Source organism: Saimiri boliviensis, chromosome 2 (assembly GCF_048565385.1).
Source record: "Saimiri boliviensis isolate mSaiBol1 chromosome 2, mSaiBol1.pri, whole genome shotgun sequence".
In the NCBI taxonomy this organism is placed as follows: domain Eukaryota; kingdom Metazoa; phylum Chordata; class Mammalia; order Primates; family Cebidae; genus Saimiri; species Saimiri boliviensis.
The window spans coordinates 238,961,805-238,987,963 of NC_133450.1; the positions used below are offsets into that span (position 1 = coordinate 238,961,805).

General features: G+C 46.0%; 1 protein-coding gene across 1 annotated transcript in view; it reads left to right on the plus strand.

The window, feature by feature from the left end:
- The first annotated feature begins 1,855 nt into the window (after positions 1-1,855).
- ZNF367 (zinc finger protein 367) overlaps positions 1,856-26,159 on the plus strand; it is a 28,947-nt gene continuing 4,643 nt past the window's right edge. The window contains exons 1-4 of the mRNA XM_039474995.2: positions 1,856-2,606; positions 20,658-20,808; positions 22,086-22,205; positions 24,541-24,679. Of these exons, the coding sequence (XP_039330929.1) occupies positions 2,196-2,606; positions 20,658-20,808; positions 22,086-22,205; positions 24,541-24,679 (821 nt within the window). The 5' untranslated portion in view covers positions 1,856-2,195. The remainder of the gene's footprint in view (positions 2,607-20,657; positions 20,809-22,085; positions 22,206-24,540; positions 24,680-26,159) is intronic.

Consider the following 26,159-nt stretch of genomic DNA (forward strand, 5'->3'; position numbering starts at 1 on the left):
CAGACCCATTCTTCCAAAGGATTTATTATGTAATCTTGCACAAGCCTCAATTTTTCTCATTTGTAAAATGGGATTAATAATATACTGAACTGCTGGGTGAAATGTGAAACATCCATATAACATTGCATATCAGTACATACATGCTATTTTTGTAGTAGGCCTCCAGAAAATGGAGGCTATATACTGCTTCTCTTTCCCTCTCTTTCTTTTCTTTTTTCCCTTTCTTTTCTTTCTGGACTACAGGCGCCGCCCGCCACCACGGCAGGCTAATTTTTTGTATTTTTAGAAGAGACAGTTTTACCCTGCTGGCCAGGATGGTCTTGATCTCCTGACCTTGTGATCCGCCCGCTTTGGCCTCCCAAAGTGCTGGGATTACAGGCGTGAGCCGCCATGTCCGGCCCTATTTCTTAAACGGATACTTTCACTTGGTTCAAATTTCGAAAGATACAGTTACATGTTGTAGCTCTTGAAATCTTTTCACTTCTGTTCCCAGCCACGTAATTTCCCTCCATGATGTGTTAGTTTCCTTTCCATCTTGCCAGATATTTTGTATACATCTAAAAGTAAAAATGTACCTATTTTCACTGCTTTTACAATTTTACAGAATATCACATTATTGCCTGTTTTGGCTTTTAAAATAAAAATACATTCTTGAAATTGTTCATATCAGTATTTGCTTTTAAACAATTGAAGCTTAATGTAGGCATAGCCGTGCATCTGCGTGTCCCTCGCAGAAAGGCTCTTCGGCGTGTGCAGGCGAGTTCTAACCTCATTACCAGTGCGAACCGTTAGTCACTGGATATTCATTCACGCAGTCAGCAAATATTTAGAGACCCTACCGCGAGTCAGCCAGGGCCCTGGGAATCTGTATTCCCAAGAACAAAACGCAGCTCCCCAGCCCACACCCAGCGGGTAGAGTGGGCGCCCCCTCCAGCCGGTCCCCCGTCGCGCCCTCCGAGCCCCTCCCGGGCAGCGGCCGGCGCCCGCCAGGCGGGGCTGGGGTCGGGCGGGCAGAGGGCACCAGGACTCCGAGCGTCGCGGCGCGAGGACCGGGACGCTGCCAGGGAGGTGGGGGCTGCGCAGAGCGGGGTCGCCAGGGTGGGCGATCCCCGAGGCGACTTCCGGGCCTCGGTCCAGGGTGAGAGCGGACAGTCGTTCGGCTCCTGTGTCCTCCGCGCCGCAAGCGGCCCGCGGGGACTTCGGAGGCCGCTTCCCGAACTCCCCACTCGCCACAGACAGGGAACCCGAGGCCCACAGTGGGCAGGGGGCAGCGAGAGCTGCGCTGGCAGGGCTGGCGCGCAGCGCGTGCAGCAGCTGAGCAGACGAGCTCGATTTCGAAGCCGGTGCCCACCAGGACCTCGGGCGGCAGCGGCTCCGGCCGCCGGGCTGCGGGCGGGGCGGACAGCGGGCCCCCGGCCCTTTAAACTCGCTGCGCGCGGGAACCGCTGCCCAACAACCAACGGCGGGTGGGGCCGAGCGGGGCGCGCGCTCTGCCGCCCAACGATCGCCCCGACCCCGCCCCGCCGCCGTCCAATCAGCTGCCCTCTCGCCGCCCGTCTCCCGGGCCCCGCGAACCACGCGGAGGGAAGGCGGGGCGGGGCGGCGGGCGGGTGTGTCCCGGCGAGTGCGGACGCCGCGCGCTTCGCCAGAGTTTCGAACGCTGTTGGCCCTCGAGACGGAAAAAAAATACAAGAGCGGCGGCCAATGGCGAGGTGGGAAGGACCCGCGCGCGGCCCCGGCCCCGCCCCCGCCGGAGGGAGAGACGGCCGGGCCTGGCCATTGGCTCGCGCCGCCTGTCACTCGTCGGTGCGGCCAGCGGGCAGCGGCCTCGCGGTGACTGGTTCCGCCCAGGCGCGAAATGTAACGCGGGAAAAGCCAGGGCAGGCGCCGCGGCGGCAGGTTGTTATTTTTGGGGGCTCGGCGCCGCGCGTCCCGCTTGCCTGTCACCGCCGGTGCCCGGCCGTCCGCTGCTTCCCGCGCCGCGGAGGGCGCTCGACCTGGGGCCGGGGTCCAGCCCTGCCCGCGGGCGCCGGCCGCTCCGTTCCTCGGGTGGCCGCCGCGCAGGATCCCGGGGCGCGTCCGTCTGCGATGAGCCGGCGGCACTGAGCCGGCGACGCGGCGCAGAGCGGGCGAGGGACAGCGCGGGGCTCGGGGGTGCGGCCCGGGGCCGCCGGAGCTGCGGGTCGGGCCGGGCGATGATCCGGGGCGTGGAGGCGCCCATGGCGGAGAACCCGCCGCCGCCGCCCGTCATCTTCTGCCACGACTCCCCGAAGCGGGTGCTGGTGTCGGTCATCAGGACGACCCCGGTCAAGCCGGCGTGCGGAGGGGAGCCGGAGCCGCCGCCGCCGCTCATCCCGACCAGCCCCGGCTTCAGCGACTTCATGGTGTACCCGTGGCGCTGGGGCGAGAACGCGCACAACGTGACGCTCAGCCCCGGGGTCGCGGGGGCCGCCGCCTCGGCCGCCCTGCCCGCCGCCGCCGCCGCCGCCGAGCACCCGGGGCTTCGGGGCCGGGGCGCGCCCCCGCCCGCCGCCTCGGCCGCCGCCGCCGCCTCGGGAGGTGAGGACGAGGAGGAAGCGAGCAGCCCGGACAGCGGCCCCCTCAAGGTGAGCGGCGCGGGCGGGCGGGGCGCGAGGGGGCCGGGGCCCGTTAACGGCGCGGCAGGCGGGGCGGACTTGAAAAGGCGAGGTCGCTCCGGCCGCGGCGGGGGCTGCGGCTGACGGGATGCTGACGTCACTACCGCGCGCCAAAAACCGGCGCCCGGCGCGGGGGGGGGCGCTGTCACGTGACAGGTGGGAGCGGCGCGGGAGGCGGGCCCGGAGGCAGGTGCAGTGGGCGGGAGCGCGGCCCGGGGTCGCTGGGGAGACCGGGTCGACGGCCGCCGCCATCCTCCCGGCGGGCTGCCGAGTCCTTCCGACAGGAAGGGAGCGGGGTGGAGGCCTCGAGGCGTCCCACCGAGCGCGAGCGGCCAGGGAGCGCGCAGTGTCCGCTCGGTGACTGCAGATCGCCCGGGCCCTGTTAAAAGTTGCCCTGCAGAGACGGCCGAAGAGCAGGGAAGGACCCGGGGGCGTCCTCTGCGGCTGCGGCTGTGCCTTCGCTGCCTGTCGTGTATCCAGCATGCTGCTTGCTGGGTGTCCAGAGCGCATAGTGGAATGGGACGCTAAACTTGCTGGTCGTCTCAGACTGCTTAAAGCTGGGAAGGTTGTGACCGCTGGTTCAAACCTACATTTTTCAGGTGAGGCAGCTGAGGCTCTCAGTGATGAGTGAGGCGACCTCCCCACCATCGCACAGCTCGATAATGGGAGCGCCAGGACTAGGTCGAGGGTTTGTGGCCCTTAGTTCTGCCTGTGTTTGCGGGGGGCTTTTCTGCTGACTTATCCTGGACTCTGTACACTGTAAGCTCCAGGAGAGCCAGGAGTATTTCCATCTGCAAGACCATATGACTGTTGTATAATATACTCTGTAAATGCTCAATAAAGGTGCTAAAAAATACCTGTGTAATGGGTGCTAACAGGAGGTTAATATCCAGGTTCCATTTGTTAAGTGGCTGTATAAGATAAGCAATTTGCAAGACATAATAACGAGTAAATCACATAGTGGATATCTGCATCTGTACTAGCACATGATGTGTAAGTTGAAACGAGTTTGATCATTTTACATGCAGTCACAATGATGAAACTCTACATTGAGTTTTGAGGAAATTGATATATTTCGTGTGGCGTTATTATTAAATATAAAGTTATAAAACTACAGGTTTTGACACACTTCAACTCTGGAAACTGCACCTCAGGAAACATTTGAAAGAACAGAGCCTGGTGAGGTAGCTCATGCCTGTAATCCCATCCAGTGGCTGAGGCTGGAGAATCACTCGAGGCCAGGAGTTCCGGATCAGCCTGGGCAACATAGTGAGACCCCATCTGGCACCCTGCACCTGTAGTCCCAGCTACGTGGGGTACTGAGGCAGGAAGATCACTTGAGGCCAGGAGTTTGAGGCTGCAGTGAGACATGATAGCACCACTGCACTTCCGCCTGGGTGACAATGCAAGATTTCAACTCTTTAAAATAATTGAAACTTGCTGGGTGTGGTGGCTCATGCCTGTTATCTCAGCACTTTGGGAGGCTGAGGCGGGTGGATCACTTGAGGTCAGGAGTTCGAGACCAGCCTGACCAACATGGTGAAATCCTATCTCTACTAAAAATACAAAAATTAGCCGGATGTGGTGGTGGGCACCTGTAATCCCAGCTACTTGGAAGGCTGAGGCAGGAAACTCGCTAGAACCCAGGAGGTGGAGATTGCAGTAAGCCGAGAGCATGCCACTGCACTCCAGCCTGGGGGATAATGAGACTTCGTCTCCAAAGGAAAAAAAAAATTGAAGAAACTAATGATAAAAGCATTAATAATATTGCTGAGTATTGCTGAAGGCTACAGTTAGATGTATGGGTATCCTAGATATTTTTGTGGTAATGATTTATAAGTTTTAGTCTTTTTTAAAAAACACATTAGGTTATATAGTTGAACGATATAAAGGCATTTATCCACAAATTCTTTAAGATTTTGCCTTTATGATTTTATTATAAATCTAGTTCTGGGTCACCCAAGAAGATTAATGTTATATAAATGAAATCTATAGATACGTTGTTTTTGGCCTAAAACAGACTCATCCTCACTCACCCAAACATTTTATAAAAGTTGCTAACAGTGGCTGGGCACCATGGCTCATGCCTGTAATTCCAGCACTTTGAAAGGTTGAGGTGGGTGGATCATGAGGTCAAGAGATCGAGACCATCCTGGCCAAAATGGTGAAACCTCGTCTGTATTAAAAATACAAAAATCACCTGGGCGTGGTGGCGCATGCCTGTAATCCCATCTACTTGGGAGGCTGAGGCAGGAGAATTGCTTCAACCTGGGAGGCGGAGGTTGCAGTGAACTGAGATCGCGCCGCTGCACTCCAGCCTGGTGACAGAGTGAGACACTGTCTCAAAACCAAAAAAAGTTGCTAACGAGATGCATAGGTTTGAAGTGTATTTCCTGATGTATGCCTCTTTTCAGAGGTAAAGTATACCAGAAGTGAAAAACATGTAAAAGTGAAAAGGCTGTTTTATAGTTCTGCTTTTTTCCTTTCTCATGCAGTTTTTCCTATTGTAACTTTCATAAATTATTTGATAAATTGATTTGAATGTGTCTTTCTATTGAGGAAGCAATCCACATGCAGCTCCGAAAATTCCTTTGTTTAGCTTTCCCACGGCAAGAGAGAAGGGTCTGGAATATATCTTTATTTAAGGAAGTTGCTAGACTGTTTTGTGGGGCAAGAAAAAAAAGAAAAAAAATAAGGAAGTTGCTTAGTTTGATTTGTGGTCAATACACTGAACTTAAAAAGATAGGGAGTCCCAGCCCCTTTTCTCTGTTTTGCTTCTTTAAAGTATTTGTTCTTTATCTCCATGTGTATCATAGGAGAATTGTGCTGACTGAGGCTGCTCATTTTTGGGGAAGACAGGAGGCAAGTTAACATGCTCTCAATATGCCACATAGAGGCACTAACAGCTGTGGGTTTGAGAACAGCATTTGTGTTCATTTACTGTCTATTCTTTGCCACTGCTCCCAGAGGAGGTGTTAACATCTGAGTCCTGCACACCCTGCGTCAGTTTTCTCTTTGCCTTTTGTTTGTTCCTGCCCCACACTGCCTCCCTTGCCTGTGGGAACATCTACCGGCTTCTTCTGGCTGCTCATCACACGATTGCTTAGCACTGTGGGCGTATAATTATATATTGTCTTATTCTGGATTGTAGAATTCTGAGAGAGAAGAAGGTAGCTCTAACTGCCTTCTGCCACAGGATCTTCCAAGACTCCCCACCTTGTCCCTCTACTCAGACTGTATTTGAAGTACTTCTCCACTGTGGGGCTGGTGGGGTGTGGGTTCTCAGATACTGTTCACCCTGCAGGATCTACCAGCTTCCTATCCTGTTTCCCTTTTCTGTGTCACCTGAACACTACAAACACCTAGACTGCACATACTGTTACGAACAGCTGGCTTCTAAATACTTTTTGCATAATACATAAATTCATACTACTGATGAATAGTAATCTTTGAGCAGCATGTTAAACCTAACATGTTAATGTAGTAAGCACTGTTTATTGCCTGGCACAGAGTAAGCATTTCATAATGTTAGCAGCAAACTAATGGGCTCTGTGTTGAGCATTTTGAATTCTTTAATTCATTTTATCCTGTTTACCTGGTGAGGAATGAGAAATTGAAGAGTCCTCAAGACAAAGTTTAGTTAAGATTGTATGATAAGTGGCAGAACTGATTGGAACCTTCCAGAGTCCCTATTCTTACTTTGTATACCACACTGCTCCTGGGACTATCATGTGTAAATGGACTTCAGGGTTTGTTTGTTTATTTATTTATTTATTTTTGAGACAGAGTTTCACTCTTTTTTTTTTTTTTTTTTTTTTTTTGAGACGGAGTTTCGCTCTTGTTACCCAGGCTGGAGTGCAATGGCGCGATCTCGGCTCACCGCAACCTCCGCCTCCTGGGTTCAGGCAATTCTCCTGCCTCAGCCTCCTGAGTAGCTGGGATTACAGGCACGCACCACCATGCCCAGCTGATTTTTTGTATTTTTAGTAGAGACGGGGTTTCACCATGTTGACCAGGATGGTCTCGATCTCTTGACCTTGTGATCCACCCGCCTCAGCCTCCCAAAGTGTTGGGATTACAGGCGTGAGCCACCGTGCCCGGCCTATTTTTACTTTTTTTTTTTTTTTTTTTTTTTTTTTTTTGAGACAGAGTTTCGCTCTTGTTACCCAGGCTGGAGTGCAATGGCGCGATCTCAGCTCACCACAACCTCTGCCTCCTGGGTTCAGGCAATTCTCCTGCCTCAGCCTCCTGAGTAGCTGGGATTACAGGCACGTGCCACCATGCCCAGCTAATTTTTTGTATTTTTAGTAGAGACGGGGTTTCACTATGTTGACCGGGATGGTCTCGATCTCTCGACCTCGTGATCCACCCGCCTCGGCCTCCCAAAGTGCTGGGATTACAGGCTTGAGCCACCGCGCCCGGCCTCTATTTTTACTTTTTAAATATTAAGCCAATATAAGTAGACATAAGACATAACTGGCCAGGCATGGTGGCTCATGCGTATAATCCCCGTACTTTCGGAGGCCAAGGTGGATGGATCACTTGAGGTCAGGAGTTTGAGACCAGTCTGGCCAACATGGTGAAACCCTGTCTCTACTAAAAATACAAAAAAATTAGCCGGGTGTGGTGGTGCATGCCTGTAGTCCTGGCTACTCGGGAGGCTGAGGCAGGAGAATCCCGTGAACCCTGGAGGCAGAGATTGCAATGAGCTTAGATTGTGCCACTGCACCTCCAGCATGGGCGACAGAGTGAGATTCTGTCTAAAAAAAAACAAAACAAAACAAAACAAAAACCATACTATTTATGGCTTATCTATATCTCAATTGAGGTGCTTTATAAGAGTGCACTCGGCTGGGCGCGGTGGCTCAAGCCTGTAATCCCAGCACTTTGGGAGGCCGAGGCGGGTGGATCACGAGGTCGAGAGATCGAGACCATCCTGGTCAACATGGTGAAACCCCGTCTCTACTAAAAATACAAAAAATCAGCTGGGCATGGTGGCTCGTGCCTGTAATCCCAGCTACTCAGGAGGCTGAGGCAGGAGAATTGCCTGAACCTAGGAGGCGGAGGTTACGGTGAGCCGAGATCGCGCCATTGCACTCCAGCCTGGGTAACAAGAGCGAAACTCCGTCTCAAAAAGAAAAAAAAAAAAAAAAAAAGAGTGCACTCAATTCAGTGAACTGGAATTAAAATTTGAGAAGTTGTGAAGATAGGTCAGGATGGGAAGCAGGGTTAGGAAGAACTTATGCGAGTCATGGAAAGTTTGTATCTAAATCTAAATGCGAAAAGGTTCATACGCCTCCCTCTGAGACCTATTTTTGTTTTCCTTCTAGGTTGTGCTTGTACCCTTTTTGAATTCTACTTAAAAATGTGTCAAGGACTTTTAGGTTTTTTAGTTATCATATGACTAAACACTTTCAAAATCACTAATCTACATTCTAGAGGTATGGAGATTATTTTTAAAATTACATTTACTAAGGTATGCAAAAGTTTTTTGGCAGTTTAATTTTGTATTGCAAATTGTCAACAGTTTTGACAAGATTTGCCCCTTAGCCTACGGGCACACCTGGCTGCTGATGAGTATAATTGTCTGAAGATGCCTAGAAACATAGTTTTCTTATCGTTAAGGCCAAAAGGAAGAGGGTCCTCTAAGTAACATTGCTTATTTTAATATGTATCGTTAAAAGATGGTATTTATTCACGTATTTAGCACATTATATGATTATTTGTCTTCTCTTATTCTCTCAGATAAAAGAATGCACTTATTAATTAGCCAGGCGTGGTGGTGCATGCTTGTAGTCCCAGCTACTTGGGAGCCTGAGGCAGAAGAATCACATGAACCTGGGTTGCAGTGAGCCGAGATTGTGCCACTACTCTGGCCTGGCAACAGAGCAAGATTCCGTCTCAAAACAAAAACAAAAACAAACAGAAGAACACACTTAGTGAAACCCTTACCTGTATATGGCCAGTGTGTTGTATTATGCTGTACCCTTCAGCACTGCATTTCTCATTTGGAAAATATAAATGTGTTGCTGTTGGCGGAAACAGTCTCAGAGTTGCTAGGAGGCAGCCATTGGTTAACTTTTTTTGTTTTTCGAGATGGAGTCTTGCTCTGTAACCCAGGATGGAGTGCAGTGGCGCAATCTCCGCTCACTGCAACCTCTGCCTCCCGAGTTAAGGCGATTCTCAAGTCTCAGCCTCCCAAGTAACTAGGACTACAGGTGTGCATCACCATGCCCTGACACTTTTAATATTTTTAGTAGAAACAAGGTTTTACCATGTTGGCCAGTCTGGTTTCCAGCTCCTCACCTTGGGTGATCTGCCAGCCTTAGCCTCTCAAAGTGCCGGGATTACAGCTGTGAGCCACTGCGCCTGGCCAGTTTTTGTATTTTTAGTAGAGACGAGGTTTCACCGTGTTGGCCAGGCTGGTCTCAAACTCCTGGCCTCAAGTGATCTGCCTGCCGCAGCCTCCCAAAGTGCTGGGATACAGGTGTGAGCCCCCATGCCCTGGCCCATGAATGGTTAACTTTTAATGTTTCCCATTATTAGACATGCTTATTAATAGTAATGGTTAATCTTAAATTTTTGATATTAACTAGTCAGTTATTTCAGATTGCAAGAGTCAGCAGTATGTTCTTGCATATTTATTCGTTGACTTGTTTTTTATGTTTTTGAGACAAAGTTTCACTGTCAGCCAGGCTTAGTGCAGTAGCACTCTTAGGGCTCATTGCAGCCTTGAAATCCCAGGCTCAAGAGATCCTTCCACCTCAGCCTCCTGAGTAGCTGGGACTTTAGGTACATACCACATCTGTCAATTTTTTTTTTTTTTTTTTTTCTTTTAGACAGGGGTCTTGCCATGTTGCCCAGGCTGATCTCAAACTCCTGGACTCAATCCTCCCGCCTCAAATTTTCAAGTGGTAGCGTTACAGGCATGAGACACGGTGCCCAGCCTTTCTTACATATTTAAAAATACTAATTTTTTTTTTTTTTTTTTTTTTGAGACAGAGTTTCGCTCTTATTACCCAGGCTGGAGTGCAATGGCGCAATCTCGGCTCACCACAACCTCCGCCTCCTGGGTTCAGGCAATTCTCCTGCCTCAGCCTCCTGAGTAGCTGGGATTACAGGCACGCGCCACCATGCCCAGCTAATTTTTTGTATTTTTAGTAAAGACGGGGTTTCACCATGTTGACCAGGGTGGTCTCGATCTCTTGACCTCGTGATCCACCCGCCTCAGCCTCCCAAAGTGCTGGGATTACAGGCGTGAGCCACCGCGCCCGGCCAAAAATACTAATTTTTAAATGGATTTTTTTTTTTTTTTTTTTTTTTTTTTGAGACAGAGTTTCGCTCTTGTTACCCAGGCTGGAGTGCAATGGCGCGATCTCGGCTCACCGCAACCTCCGCCTCCTGGGTTCAGGCAATTCTCCTGCCTCAGCCTCCCGAGTAGCTGGGATTACAGGCACGTGCCACTATGCCCAGCTAATTTTTTGTATTTTTAGTAGAGACGGGGTTTCACTATGTTGACCGGGATGGTCTCGATCTCTCGACCTCGTGATCCACCCGCCTCGGCCTCCCAAAGTTCTGGGATTACAGGCTTGAGCCACCGCGCCCGGCCTAGATTTTTTTTTTTTTTTTTTTTTGAGAACTTTAGCAAGCAAGACTTGAGCTAAGTGTGGCTACTGAGGATCACAGCCAAGGAGTAAAGAAGATGAAAGAATTTGATGACCACCAGTAATTGCCACAAGTTGATTTGTTAATTTGTGCTTTAGTGATAAGTCATGGTCTTTTTAGGATCTTGATAATTCTTGCTTCATTATACATGGGAATTTCTTGAATTTAGTAAGGATGGGAAAAGACATCAGTTATGTACCTCTTTCTGCATTCTTAGTATCAACAAATAACTGATGAGCTCTTTATTTCATCAACAGACATTTGTTACTAACACACTGAGTCAGTTAGCTTAGGCTAAAAAGCAGGCTGCAGAATGAAACTTCAAGATGGCAATCTCAGCCTCAACGTGGCTCATGTTATATGTTCTGGAAGGGTTAACCACAGGTGTGTTTCTATTCTGTTCGTTCTAGAACCTGAAGGAATCTTTCCAAGCTGGGACAGATGGGTCTCAAAGCAGAGAGAAAAGAGAGATGGTAGAACTATGTGTTGTATTAGTCTGCTTTGCATTGCTATAAAAGAACACCTGAAGCTGGGTGATTTATGAGGAAAATAGGTTTATTTGGCTCATAGTTTTTCAGGCTTTACCAGAAGCATGGCACCAGAATCTGCTTCTGGCAAGGGACCTCAGGGAGCTTCCAATCATGGCAGAAAGCAAAGGGGAGCAGGTTTCACATGGTAAGAGAAGGAACAAGAGGGAGGGGGGGAAAGTGCAGGCTCTTTTTAACAGTCAGGTCTCACGGTAACAGTGTGAGCAAGGACAACATCCAGAAGTCCATGTGGGATCTGCCCTTATGACCCACACACTTCCCACTAGGCCCTGCTGCCTCCAATATTAGGGATCAGATTTCAACATGGGATTGGGAGCGGACAAACATCCAAACCACACATGCTATTTTCACTCACATTTTATTGGTCAAAGCAAGTTATATGGTTAAGTTCTACTCTGGACCCACAGTGAGAGGGGCACTGAATGTTTTTGCAATAATGTCTGCCACAGTGCCTTCTCACATTTTAAAAACGATGGTTAAAAACCCCAAAATATTTACCACCTTAACCATTTTTAAGTGTAGGGTACAGTAGTGTTAACTATACATAAATGGTTGTGCAACAAGTCTCTAGGTTTGTTCCTCTTGTAAAACAAACTCTATACTCAACTGAACTCGCCTTTCCTCCCTCTCTCTACTCCCTGGTGACTGCCACTCTTCTAAGAGTTTGATGACCTCAGATACTTCATATAGGTGAAATTATGCAGAGTTTGTCTTTTTGTCACTGGCTTGTTTTACATAGCGTAATTTCCTAAAGATTCATCCATGTTATGGCATATGGCAGGATTTCCGTCTCTGAAGGCTGAGTAATAATCCATTGTCACTCACACACTGAATCAGTTAGTTAGGCTAACTGTATATAGCACGGGTTATCCATTGATCAGTCAGTGGACATTTGGGTTGCTATGGATTGTGAATAATACTTACTGCAGTGAACACAGATGTGCAATATCTCTGAGATCCTGTTTTCCTTTCTTTTGGATATGTAGCCTTCCTACATCTGTTTTTTTTTTTTTTTTTAAATTAATTAATTAATTTTATAATAGAGACAGAGTCTTGCTATGTTGCCCAGGCTGGTGACCTTCAAGTGACCCTGTCACCTCAGATTCCCAAAGTGCTGGGATTACAGATAGGAGCCATTGTGCCTGACCCCACATTCTTAATCATTAAAAAAGTTAACTGTAATGGGTAATGAGAATTTATACTATCAACGAAAAACATATTTCTTCAGTTATTAATAATTTTTAGGTGTTTCTGTTTAGTACACTGCCTGTTTCTAAAGGAAAAATAGGTAAAGATTCCATTAAATCCTTTGAAAACTTTCTATAGACTTAGAATAAAAGTAAATATACAACTAAGTTGAATATTCATGGTATAAGACTGAAATTAGGTCATTAAGTTGTGCTGAATATAGATTTTGTTATCTAAGGATTTTCTTTTTTTTTTCTTTTTCTTTTTTTTTATGAGACGGAGTTTCGCTCTTGTTAGCCAGGCTGGAGTGCAATGGCGCGATCCCGGCTCACCGCAACCTCCGCCTCCTGGGTTCAGGCAATTCTCCTGCCTCAGCCTCCTGAGTAGCTGAGATTACAGGCACGCGCCACCATGCCCAGCTAATTTTTTGTATTTTTAGTAGAGACGGGGTTTCACCATGTTGACCGGGATGGTCTCGATCTCTCGACCTCGTGATCCACCCGCCTCGGCCTCCCAAAGTGCTGGGATTACAGGCTTGAGCCACTGTGCCCGGCCCTTCCCTTAGGTTTTTAATCAGGGTGAAATTACATAACAATCATTTTAAAGTGTACAATGCAGTGACATTTAGTACATTCACAATGTTGTACAATTTCAAAACATTTTTATCACCTCAAAAGAAAACTCAGTCTATTAAGCCATCATTCCCTGTTCCCTACTACATGCAGACTTTGGAAACCAACAGCCTACTTTCTGACTCTATAGGTTTACCTACTCTGGAGATTTCATTAAATGAAATTATATAATATGTTGCATTTTGTGCTTGGCTTCTCTTTTTAGCATACTGTTTTTTAGGTTCATCCACTTTGTAGCACATATTGTTTTCATGACTAAATAATTCTATTATATATGTATACATATTTCATTGCATATGTATATGTATATATATTGATACAAAACTATCAAACTTTTCCACAGTGGCTGAGCCATTTTACATTCTCATCAGTAGTATATGCTGGTTCCAATGTCTCTACATTTTTGAGAAAAAGCTATTTCCTACTTATTTCCCTTTTCTCCCCCGTTATAACCTTGTTGGTGCAAAGTAGTATTGTGGTTTCAATTAGCATCTCCCTAAATGATGAATGATTTTGAGCATCTCTTGAGACAGAGTGTTGCCCAGGCTGGAGTGCAACAGTGCAATCTCGACTCATTGTAACATCTGTCTCCTGGGTTCAAGTGATTCTCCTGCCTCAGCCTCCCTAGTAGCTGGGATTGCAGGCAACCGCCATTGTGCCCAGCTAATTTTTGTATTTTTAGTAGAGATGGGGTTTCACCATGTTGGCCAGGCTGGTCTTGAACTACTGACCTCAGGTGATTCACCTGCCTTAGCCTCCCAAAGTGCTGGGATTACAGGCATGAGCCACCATACTCAGCCGATTTTGAGCATGTTTTTGTGTATTTGCTGGCTATATAACTGCATTTGTTGGCCGTATAACTGCTTTGGAGAAATGTCTGTCCAAGTCATTTGCCTATTTTCTAATTGGATTTTTTTTGTGATTTTTGTTGTTGTTGAATTGTAAGAGGTCTTTTTGTATCCTTTATACTAGAACCTTATCAGATGTATGGTTTGCAAATATCATCTCCCATTCTGTAGGTTGCCCTTTCATTTTCTTCCTAATGTCCTTTGATGTTCAAAAGTTTTGGCTGGGCGCGGTGGCTCAAGCCTGTAATCCCAGCACTTTGGGAGGCCGAGGCGGGTGGATCACAAGGTCGAGAGATCGAGACCAACCTGGTCAACATGGTGAAACCCCGTCTCTACTAAAAATACAAAAAATTAGCTGGGCATGGTGGCGCGTGCCTATAATCCCAGCTACTCAGGAGGCTGAGGCAGGAGAATTGCCTGAACCCAGGAGGCGGAGGTTGCAGTGAGCCGAGATCGTGCCATTGCACTCCAGCCTGGGTAACAAGAGCGAAACTCCGTCTCAAAAAAAAAAAAAAAAAAAAAAAAAAAAAAAAAAAAAAAAAAGTTTTACATTTTGATTCAGTCCAATTTATTTATTCTTTCAATGCTTAGCTCTTGGTGCCATATCTAAGAATCCATTAAAAACGAAGTCATGAAGATTCATCTCTATGTTTTAAGAAAGTTACAGGTTTTGTTTGTTCATTTGTTTTTTTCAGACAGAATCTAACTCTGTTGAGCATGCTGAAATGCAGTGGCGTGATCTTGGCTCACTCAACCTCTGCCTCCTGAGTAGCCGATGCTCCAGGCACGCGCCACCCTGCTCGGCTCATTCTTTGCATTTTTGGTAGAGATGAGGTTTCGCCATGTTACCCAGGCCGATCTCATACTTTTGGGCTAAAATGATCTACCCACCTCGGCCTCCCAAAGTGCTGGTATTACAGGGATGGGCCACCATGTCCAGACATGATTTCTATAGTTTTAGTTCTTATATTTAGTTCTGTGGTACATTTTCAGTTAGTTTTTGTATATAGTGTAAGGTAGGCGTCTAACTATCCTTTTGTGTATAGAAATCCACTTATCCCAGAACCATTTGTTAAAGAGACGATTCTTTCTCTATTGAAAGTTCTTGGGTCCCTTGTTGAAAATCAATTGGCCTTTCATGTATAGGTTGGTTTCTGTACTCTCAAATTTTGTTTCATTGGTCTATATGTCTTTCTTTATACCCTTACCACACTGTCTTGATTACCAGTGCTTAGCAGTAAGTTTTGAAACTGGGAAGTGTGAGTCCTCCTGTTTTGTTCTTTTTCAAGACTGTTTTGGCTCTTTGGAGCCTCTTATAATTCCATATGAACTTGAGGATTGCCTTTTCCATTTCTGCCAAAGAATGGAAAACCAAACCGGAATTTTAATAGAGGTTGCATTGTGCCTGTAAGATTGCTTTGGATAGCATTGCTATCTTCAATATTAAGTCATCTAATTCCTCAACTGTATCCTATAAACTTTGGTATGTTATGTTTTTGGCATTATTTGTGTCAAAGTATTTTCTTTTTTCCCTTGTGATTCTTTGACCCATTGGCTATTTAAGAGTTTGTTAGCCGGGCGTTGTAATCCCAGCACTTTGGGAGGCCGAGGCGGGTGGATCACGAGGTCAAGAGATCGAGACCGTCCTGGTCAACATAGTGAAACCCTGTCTCTACTAAAAATACAAAAATTAGCTGGGCGTGGTGGCACGTGCCTGTAATCCCAGCTACTCAGGAGGCTGAGGCAGGAGAATTGCCTGAACTCAGGAGGCGGAGGTTGCGGTGAGCCGAGATCGTGCCATTGCACTCCAGCCCGGGAAAGAAGAGCGAAACTCTGTCTCAAAAAAAAAAAAAAAAGTTTGTGGCAGGGCGCGGTGGCTCAAGCCTGTAATCCCAGCACTTTGGGAGGCCGAGGCGGGTGGATCACAAGGTCAAGAGATCGAGACCATCCTGGTCAACATGGTGAAACCCCGTCTCTACTAAAAATACAAAAAATTAGCTGGGCATGGTGACGCGTGCCTGTAATCCCAGCTACTCAGGAGGCTGAGGCAGGAGAATTGCCTGAACCCAGGAGGCGGAGGTTGCGGTGAGCCGAGATCGCGCCATTGCACTCCAGCCTGGGTAACAAGAGTGAAACTCCGTCTCAAAAAAAAAAAAAAAAAAAAAAAAAAGTTTGTTGTGCTGGGTATGATGGCTCACACCTGCAATCTCACCACTTTCAGAGGCCGAGGCGAGTGGATCACGAGGTCAGGAGTTCAAGAGCAGCCTGGCTAATATGATGAAACCCCATCTCTACTGAAAATACAAAAATTAGCTGGGTGTGGTGGTGCACATCTATAGTCCCAGCTACTTGGGAGGCTGAGGCAGGAGAATTGCTTGAACCTGGGAAGTGGAGGTTGCAGTGATCTGAGATCATGCCACTGCACTCCAGCCTGGGTAACAGAGCAAGACTGTCTAAAAAAAAAAAAAGAAAAGAATGTATTATTTAATTTCTATATATTTGTTCCTGTTTTCCTTCTGTAAAGTTTCATTCCATGTGGTCAGAGAAGATACTTGGAATGCTTTCATTCTTTTAAAATTCATTGAGACTTGTTTTGTGGTCTAACATATGGTCTATGTTGGAGAATATTTTTGTGGATCTTCTGCCTAGTTGTCTTATTCATTATTGAAAGTAGGGTATTAACTGGGCACAGAGGCTCATGCCTATAATCCCAGCACTTTGGGAGGCCAAGGTGGGTAGGTCACTTGAAGCCAGGAGTTCAAGACCAGCCTGGCCAACATGGTGAAACCATGTCTCTGCTAAAAAAATACAAAAATTATCTGTGTGTGGTGGCATGTGCCTGTAGTCTCAGCTACGAGACCAGCTTGGCCAACATGGGGAAACCCATCTCTACTAAAAAAAAAAAAAAACAAAAAACAAAACTCCAGGTGTGGTGACAGGCGCCTGTAATCCCAGCTGTGCGATCCTGAGGCAGGAGAATCGCCTGAACCCAGGAGGTGGAGGTTGCAGTGAGCCGAGACTGAGTGCACCACTGCATTCTAGCCTGGGAGACAGGAGTGAGACCCTGTCTCAGAAAGAAGAAAAGAAAAAGAAAAATCAAAGAAGTAGGGAGCTCTGGCTGTTTTTGAACTATTTCTTCCTTTTGCAGGGGGCTCTGTTCTTCGATATATGTGTATTTATAAATGTTAAATGTTTTTGTCTTTTCACTTTTTTCTTTTCTTCTTCTTCTTTTTTTTTTTTTTTTTTGAGACGGAGTTTCGCCCTTGTTACCCAGGCTGGAGTGCAATGACGCGATCTCGGCTCACCGCAACCTCCGCCTCCTGGGTTCAGGCAATTCTCCTGCCTCAGCCTCCTGAGTAGCTGGGATTACAGGCACGCGCCACCATGCCCAGCTAATTTTTTGCACTTTTAGTAGAGATGGGGTTTCACCATGTTGACCAGGATGGTCTCGATCTCTCGACCTCGTGATCCACCCGCCTCGGCCTCCCAAAGTGCTGGGATTACAGGCGTGAGCCACCGCGCCCGGCCACCACCTTGGCTTTGATAGTGGGTAAAAACTCTACTCCTGTGTAGCTCTGTCCATCCCTTTCTTTAGCTTGTGTTTAAGTTGTTGCTGTGACAAATTAGAAATTGTTGTCCCATTAACATGGATTTATAATTTCTTTTTATTTTATTTTTTTTGAGACAAAGTCTCTCTCTGTCACCCAGGCTGGAGTGCAGTGGTGTGATCTTGGCTTACTGCAACCTCCACCTCCTGGATTCAAGTGATTGTTCTGCCTCGGACTACCAGGTAGCTGGGACTACAGTTGTGTGCCACCACACCTGGCTAATTTTTGTGTTTTGTTTTGTTTTGTTTTGTTTTGTTTTTGTTTTTTTTTTTAGAAGAGACAGGGTTTCACCATGTTGGCAGGCTGGTCTTGAACTCTGACCTCAGGTGATCCACCTGTGTTGGCCTCCCAAAGTGCTGGGATTACAGGCGTGAGCCACTGCATCTGGCCATAATTACTGTTTTATGCATTTGGCATTTGTCTTTTATATAGGAAAGACAAAAATGCAATAATTCTGGCTTTTGTATTTATGTAGTTACCTTTACTAGTGTTCTTTACTTCTCCACATAGCTTTGAATTACTGCCTAGCATACTTCTATTTTTGTGTAAAGAACTCCCTTTAGCATTTAATGTAAGGCAGGCAGATTTATTGGCAATGAACTTTGATTTATCTAGGAATGTCTTGATTTCTTTATTACCTGAAGAATTGTTTTGCTGGGTATAGCATTATACTTTTTCCTTTCAGCATTTTAAATATGTCATTTCACTGTTTTCCAGTTTCTCCTGGGAAATCAGCTGTTAATCTTTTTCTTTCTTTTTTTTTTTTGGAGACGAATCTTGCTGTGTTGCCCAGGCTGGAGTGCAGTGGTGGAATCTCGGCTCACTGCTACCTCCCCCTTCCAGGTTCAAGCAATTCTCCTGCCTCAGCGTCCTAAGTAGCTGCGATTACAGGCACATGCCACCCTGTCTGGCTAACATTTGTATTTTTAATAGAGACAGGGTTTCACCACGTTGTTCAGGCTGGCCTTGAACTCCTGACCTCAGGTGATCCACCTGCCTCATCATCCCAATCTGCTGTGCATAATGAACCACTTTCTTTTCTTTCTGAGACCCTGTCTTGTTTTGTCCCCAGGCTGAAGTGCAGTGGCGCGATCATGGCTCACTGCAGCCTTGTCCTCCCAGGCTCAGATGATCTTTCTTCCTCAGCCTCCTGAGTAGCTGGGACTACAGGCATGTACCACCACACTTGGATTGTTATTATTTGTAGAGATGGGGTCTCCTTATATGTTTCCCAGGCTGGTCTCAAACTCCTGGATTCAAGTGCTTCTCCTGCCTCAGTCTCCTAAAGTATTGGGATTACAGGCTTGAGCCACGGTGCTTACCCCAAGTCACTACTTTCTTGCTGCTTTCAGGATTCCTTTTGTCACTTGACAGTTTTGATTACATGTTTTGGTGTGGATCTTTTTATTTTTCTTGAAGTTTATTGAGCTTCTTGGGTGTTTAGATTTGTGTTATATCAAATTTGGGAAATTTTCAGTCATTATTTCTTCAAATATTCTTTCTTCTCTTTTCTCTCTTGCCTCTGTGACTCCAGTTATACATATGTTGGTATGCTTGATGGTGTTCCATAGGCATCTTAGACTGTTGATTTCCTTTCATTCTTTTTTCTTTCTGTTCTTCAGACTGGATAAATTCAACTGACCTATCTTCAAGTTTGCTGAGATTCTTCTGTTGGTTCAAATCTGCCACTGAAACCCTCTAGTGAAGTTTTTTTTATTTGTTTGTTTTAATTATTGTAGTTTTCAGCTCTAGAATATCTATTTGGTCCCTTTTTAAAAAATAATTTCTGTCTCTTTGTTGGTTTTCTGTTTGTTGGGACATTGTTCTCCTGGTTTCTTGTCATTCTTTTTTTCACTTTTCCTTTTTCGTTTTTTTGAGATAGGGTCTCACTCTATTGCCCAGGCTAAAGAGCAGTGGTGTAATCATGGCTCACTGCAGCCTTGACCTTGCAGACTCAAGTAGTTTTCCCTCCTCAGCCTCCCAAGTAGCTTGGGAGAAGTGCCACCATGCCTGGCTAATTTGTTTTTATTTTTATTTCCTGTAGAGAGAGGGTCTTGTTATGTTACCCAGGCTTCTTGTTATTCTTTGTCCGTGGTTTCTGTTAGCTTGTAGAACATATTTAAGACAGTTGATTTAAAATCTTCGTCTAGTAAGTCCAGTGTCTATTCTTCTCAGTCTTTTTCTGTCAGTTTCTCCTGTGTATGTACCATACTTTAAAAAATTTATTTGTATGCTTGGTAACATTTTGTTGAAAACTGGATGTTTGTTTTGAGACGGAGTTTTGCTGTTGTTACCCAGGCTGGAGTGCAATGGCGCGATCTCGGCTCACCGCAACCACCGCCTCCTGGGTTCAGGCAATTCTCCTGCCTCAACCCTCCTGAGTAGCTGGGATTACAGGCACGCACCACCATGCCCAGCTGATTTTTTTTTTTTTTTGAGATGGAGTTTCGCTCTTGTTACCCAGGCTGGAGTGCAATGGCGCGATCTCGGCTCACCGCAACCTCCGCCTCCTGGGTTCAGGCAATTCTCCTGCCTCAGCCTCCTGAGTAGCTGGGATTATAGGCACGCACCACCATGCCCAGCTAATTTTTTTTGTATTTTTATTAGAGACGGAGTTTCACCATGTTGACCATGGTTGGTCTCGATCTCTCGACCTCGTGATCCACCCGCCTCGGCCTCCCAAAGTGCTGGGATTACAGGCTTGAGCCACCGCGCCCGGCTGAATGCCCTAATTTCCAAAAGAAACTTTCTCCCAGCTTTTCCTCTCAGGCTGTTGGTGTGTCTGTTTCCCTTAACTGAAATCTTTTGCCCCAGGTGGCTGCAGATTGTTATTTAGGGTACAAGGTTTTTGAGCAATCCCCTCTAAATAGACCCCTCTTTGCGCTTTTCCAAGTTAGGGAAGACAAAGACAAACATATTATGTCAGTCCTTAAGGTAACCTTAAGACGCAAAACAGGGAAACTCAATTCTTTCAAGTAAGTTACGTTCTCCCTCTGGAAGCAGGGACTAGGGAGTAGGTTCCCAGAATGAGAATGCAGACTGCCGTCTTCAAGACTGCCACTGGGGAAGGGAAAGAGAGAGGGCAAGTCAACATGCGGCCAACCTTTTCTACTGTTTTTAGTTGCTTTTTTATTGATTCAGTTTGCTGAGTTGCTATAAATGTATTTTCTGCAGTTGCGACAAAGCCGGTTATGACAGTTTTTGCTTGATTTTTCAGTCATCTGTGGAGGGGTGGGCCGTTAAGAGTTAATCTACTTCATCATTTTCACTGACGTCCCTTAAGAAAGACTTCCTCTGTTTTTGGAGACAAAACAAACCTGTTTTGTGCTATGTCGAACTCCTGGCCTCAAGCGATACTCCTACCTCAGCCTCAAGCAATACTCCTACCTCAACCTCCTAAATAACTGGGACTATAAGTGTGTGCTGCTGTGCCCAGCTCCCAAGAAAGATTTTTAAAAGTTACATTATGATATGTTGCTTTAATGAGTAGAGTTCAATAAATTATATTAATGTTTGCAAAAATTGTCCACAGGATGCAATCCGACGTGGTAGACCCAGAGCAGATACTGTCCGCGATTTAATAAATGAAGGAGAGCATTCATCCAGCAGAATCCGTTGTAACATCTGTAATAGGGTATTTCCACGGGAGAAATCGCTCCAGGCTCACAAAAGGACTCACACAGGTAAGTTGAACAAAGTTTATAGAGACCGACAGAGGTAACACTTCTTCTTCTTCTTTTGAGACAGAGTCTCGCTCTTCTCCTCCGGGCTGGACTGCAATGGCGCGATCTCAGCTCTCTGCGACCTTGGCTTCCCTGGTTCAAGCGATTCTCCTGCCTCAGCCTCCCGAGTAGCCAGGATTACAGGCCCCCGCCACCGTGCCCAGCTAATTTTTGTATTTTTAGTAGAGACGGGGTTTCACCATGTTGGTCAGGATGGTCTCGAACTCCTGACCTCATGATCTGCCTGACTCGGCCTCCCAAAGTGTTGGGATTACAAGTGTGAGCCACTGCACCTGGTCAGAAGTAACACTTAACTGAAAGCTGATTTGAGATTGGATAGTAAATTGTTAGTTGGCTTATATTTTCTTATATTACCACTATTAGTTGTGAAGTTTTCTAAAAAGCCGGTATGGTTAGTTTCTTTTTGGTGGAGAGTGGTGGTCTACAAATACCAGTTCCATGTGATTCCTCAAGTTATGGTCATTAACCTAGATATCATAGTCATGTTATTGGCAAATTTAGTTTTATCTTCTACCTACCTGAATTTTACTTGATACGCTTTTATCTGTGTCATTGTTAAAATTCATCTGTAGGCTAAAAACAGTTAATTGTCAAGTTTTTAATAGAATTTCTAGAGTCTTCAATGTGCTATCAGAACGTTTGACCTAAGCATTAAATCTGTGGTGAACTATGGTAGGCAGCCATCCCAAGATTATTGTATGTCTTTATTTGCATGTGGAAATTATATCAGAGAGCCAATATATATGTGTGTATATATATGTATAGAGGGCCCTTGTTCTCGTTATAAAGTTGGCCCCAAAGGAAGGAACCTTTTAGTTCATCTAGCAGTTTACAGGTGAGGAAACTGAGGTGCCAAAAATCCAACTACTGCTGGCTTACAATCAGTGTCTCATACCTTCAAGTATAGAGCTACACCGCCCCGTCCAGGAGCCACCGTGACTCCTGAGCACTTGAAATGTGGGTAGTCTAAATTGAGATGGGCAGTAAATATAAATGTAACCTCAACGCCTAAAGCACAGATTGTGCTCCCCAGCAGGTAGCTGCTTGGTGCCACCCGAGTGCTGCCGTTAGCGTTTCCACCTGCAGCTCAGTTGCGAGTGTGGCATGTTTTATTGCTACTGGGAGTCATGACCTATATAAAGACTGAGTCTCTCCCCATCACCCTCTTCTTCTAGCCTTAGTGTCTCAGATATAATATCTAACATCTGTTTACTTAGGTGAGAGGCCTTATCTGTGTGACTATCCAGACTGTGGAAAAGCCTTTGTTCAAAGCGGACAGCTCAAAACACATCAGCGTCTTCACACCGGAGAGAAACCTTTTGTTTGTTCGGAAAATGGTATGGTGTTAGAAGTTAAGTTTATGGAATAACTAGTTGTGACTTAACAGTTAAAATATCTTTTCCTTGAATTTTTTTTGGGGGAAAGGTTTTTAAAAATAAATTTTATAAAACTTTATAAGTTTTCTTCTTTGATAATTGTGATCCATGCTGAATTCCTCAGAAATGATTGAGGAATGTTTGTTTTCATTTTTGTGAATACATAATAGGTATACATGTTTATGGGGTACCTGAGGTACTTGATACAGGCATGCAGTGCATAATAATCACATGGCAAATGGTCTCTCCATCCCCTCAAGCATGTGTCCTTTGTGTTACAAATAATCCAGTTATATGCTTAAGTTATTTTAGAATGTACAGTTAAATTATTATTTATCGACTATAGTCACCTTGTGCTGTAAAATACTGGGTCTTATTCATTCTCTCTATTTTTTGGTACCCATTAACCATCCCCACCTCCCTCACCCCCAGCTCCCTTCCCAGCCCTTGGTAACCATTGTTCTACTCCACTCTCTGTCTCCATGAGTTCAACTGTTTTGATATTTAGATCCCATAAATAAGTGAGAACAAGTGATGTTTGTCTTTCTGTGCCTGGCTTAAGAAATGATTGATTTTTTTTTTTTTTTTTTGAGACGGCGTTTCGCCCTTGTTACCCAGGCTGGAGTGCAATGGCGCGATCTCGGCTCACCGCACCCTCCGCCTCCTGGGTTCAGGCAATTCTCCTGCCTCAGCCTCCTGAGTAGCTGGGATTACAGGCACGTGCCACCATGCCCAGCTAATTTTTTGCACTTTTAGTAGAGACGGGGTTTCACCATGTTGACCAGGATGGTCTCGATCTCTCGACCTCGTGATCCACCCGCCTCGGCCTCCCAAAGTGCTGGGATTACAGGCTTGAGCCACCGCGCCCGGCAAGAAATGATTGATTTTTAAATAAAGTAATCTTTTTTAATGAAACTTTAAAGGGCAATTAAACATACCATATCCAGTTGCAGGCAGTAGAAAAATCTGTTAAAGTAAATACAGCCTTTGGAGCAACATTTTTAACTTTTTTATTTATGAAACTGAAGTAAGCATATTATCCTAAGTGATTTTCTTAATCTTTTATCAGTTTCTAAAGATGCACATGTTTATGCAGTTACAGCATATTTGAAATTCAGTGCAGTCTGTCTTGTTGCTCTGTACTTTTCTTGATTATCACAAATGTTCCAAAGGTCTGCCAACTTTTCATCTAGCAAGTTTGCTTAAGCCTATACACAGTGGTTTCCTCTATGTTGGATAATGAGTATTTATTTAATTTTTTTTTTTTTTTAATTGTTTTTAATCAGAGTCTTGCTTTTTGCCCAGGCTGGAGTACAGTGGCGTGATCTCGGCTCACTGCAACCTCTGCCTCTCAAGTTCAAACAATTCTACTGCCTCGGCCTCCAGAGTAGCTGGGATTACAGGCATGTGCCACCACGTCTGGCTAATTTTTGTATTTTTAGTAGAGATGGAGTTTCACCCTGTTGGCCAGGCTGGTCTCAAACTCCTGACCTCAGGTGATCTGCGTTGGCCTCCTAAAGTGCTGGGATTACAGGCATATAATCCCACCTGATTCTCTCCCTATTACTGTTCCTGGCCTGAATATTTAATTTGTTTTTTTTAAATGTTCTTGTTACCAGCAAAGCTGAGGGGAATGTTTGTACACTTGTAGCTTTATTCATCTTTTTGGATGCTTCCTTATGATAGATTCCACAAATAGAATTCCCGGCTCTGAGGTTTTGAACTTTTTTCCCCCCTAGATGGAGTCCTGCTCTGTTGCCCAGGCTGGAGTGCAATGGCTCAATCTTGGCTCACTGCATCCTCCGCCTCCCTCTCAGGTTCAAGTGATTCTCCTGCCTCAGCCTCCTGAGTAGCTGAGATTTACAGGCACAGGCCACCATGCCCGACTAATTTTTGTATTTTTAGTAGAGATGGCATTTCGCCACCTTGGCCAGGTTGGTCTCTTAACTCCTGACCTCAAGTGATTCGCCCACCTCAGCATCCCAAAGTTCTGGGCTTACAGGCATGAGCTACCATGACCTGCCATTTTGAACATTTTGAATTCATGCTAATAAACCACTTTCCAATGGTGTTGGACACACATGGCCATGACCAAAATGTGACTGTCTTCCTGTCCCCGCTTCGGCATTGATGAGACTGTGCTAAGGCTGGTTTGGTTGTTTTCTCCTCCAAATTATAGATCCTAAATTTCACAGTGTTAATTTACCTTTCTGGATACCAGTGAAACTGAATGTTGTCCACATGTCTGTGTGCTGGATGTCCAGATCCTGACAGGTGCTAACCTTGTGTTTTGAAGGCTGCCTGAGCAGATTCACCCATGCAAACCGCCACTGTCCGAAGCACCCCTATGCCAGGCTGAAGAGAGAGGAGCCCACGGACACACTCAGCAAGCATCAGGCTGCCGACAACCAGGCCGCGGCCGAGTGGCTGGCAAGGTCAGGAGTGCGGCCTTCGGTCCGCCATAAGGATGTGCAGCGCGGGCTTGGGCTGTGTTAGGGACTCGGGCACGCCTGTCCTTTTAAATAAGCTGTATCTGTGCACATTTTGTAACGTAATTAGAAATGACCTCCGATTTTCTATAAAATGGTTATGAGTGCTATTAGCATCTTAGAATCTGTGTGTGATAGAAAATTACAATATAATTAGAGTGCCCAGACCACAGTTTATTTTAAAAGGAAGAATTTTCCCATTTTGAAAGAATGTTTTAGGTGTATTATGTTTCATTTGTCATGAATGCTACCCTTCTTCATTTTCTTTATGTTAGCATTAGCGATGTGCCAATTAAAACAGGGATAGGCAGCTGGGCGCAGTAGCTCACACCTGTAATCCCAGCACTTTAGGGGGCTGAAGCAGGTGGATGACTTGAGGTCAGGAGTTTGAGACCAGCCTGGCCAACATAGGGAAACACCATCTTTGCTAAAGATACAAAAATTAGCTGGGCGGTAGTGGTACGTGCCTATAATCCCAGCTACTTGGGAGACTGAGGCGGGTGAATCGGTAGAGCCTGGGAGGTGGAGGCTGCAGTGAGCCGAAATGGCCCCGCTCCACTCCTGTACTCCTGCCCTCCAGCCAGGGTGACAGACTGAGATCCTGTCTCAAAAAAAAAACCGGGGATAGATGGTAGTGGTTCTTCTTAGGTGAGGTTCCAAAGATACCAATTTAATTTTTTCCAACGGCAACAAGGGGGCCAGTATAAAAGAATTTCTGTAAGTATATTTTTGTCGAAAGACCTGTCTGCTGTGCACAGGCTGGCAGCAGCTGCTCAGGCCTCTCCAAAGCTTCACTGGCTGCTTAGGGGGAGTCCAGGATTCTAGCTGTGCTGCCGAAGTCCCGCCTCCCTCTGGTAAGGCAACTGTCCCCTGTCACACTGGGCTGTGGGTTTCTCAGCACAGCTGCCTTTGTGTCAAGGCCCATGTGCACCCTCCTCCCTCTGCCTGGAGCACTTGCTCCCCACTTGACTTAGCCTCTTGCGTACCTTCATCTCTTAGTCAGGGAGGCTTCCCTGACCTGCTCACCAACTCTTGAAACAAACGGGCTGGGACCCACTTAACAGATGCTTTCCTTTTTCTTTTCAAAACATCCATCACAGTTTTATTTGTTCATTGTCTACCTTCCCTGCCAGACTGGCAGCTTCCCGGGGCAGGGATGTTTGTCTTGTTTATTGCTGTAAGCCTAGGACCTAGCATAGCTTATGGGCCTTGATAAATATTTGAAGGAATACACTCTGTTTTGTTTGGATAAAAATACATAAGAATTAGGTAATGGAATCTGGAAATGCTATTTGATTATTCAAGTCCAGGGAAATTTGTTAGCACTGTCATAGAACTTGTCTGTTTAGGTGGGCTGTTCTAGGAGCACCTTAAACTAAGTATCTCCACCACTTCCGTCTCTTTCTCCTGGTTGGCTCCTATTGCC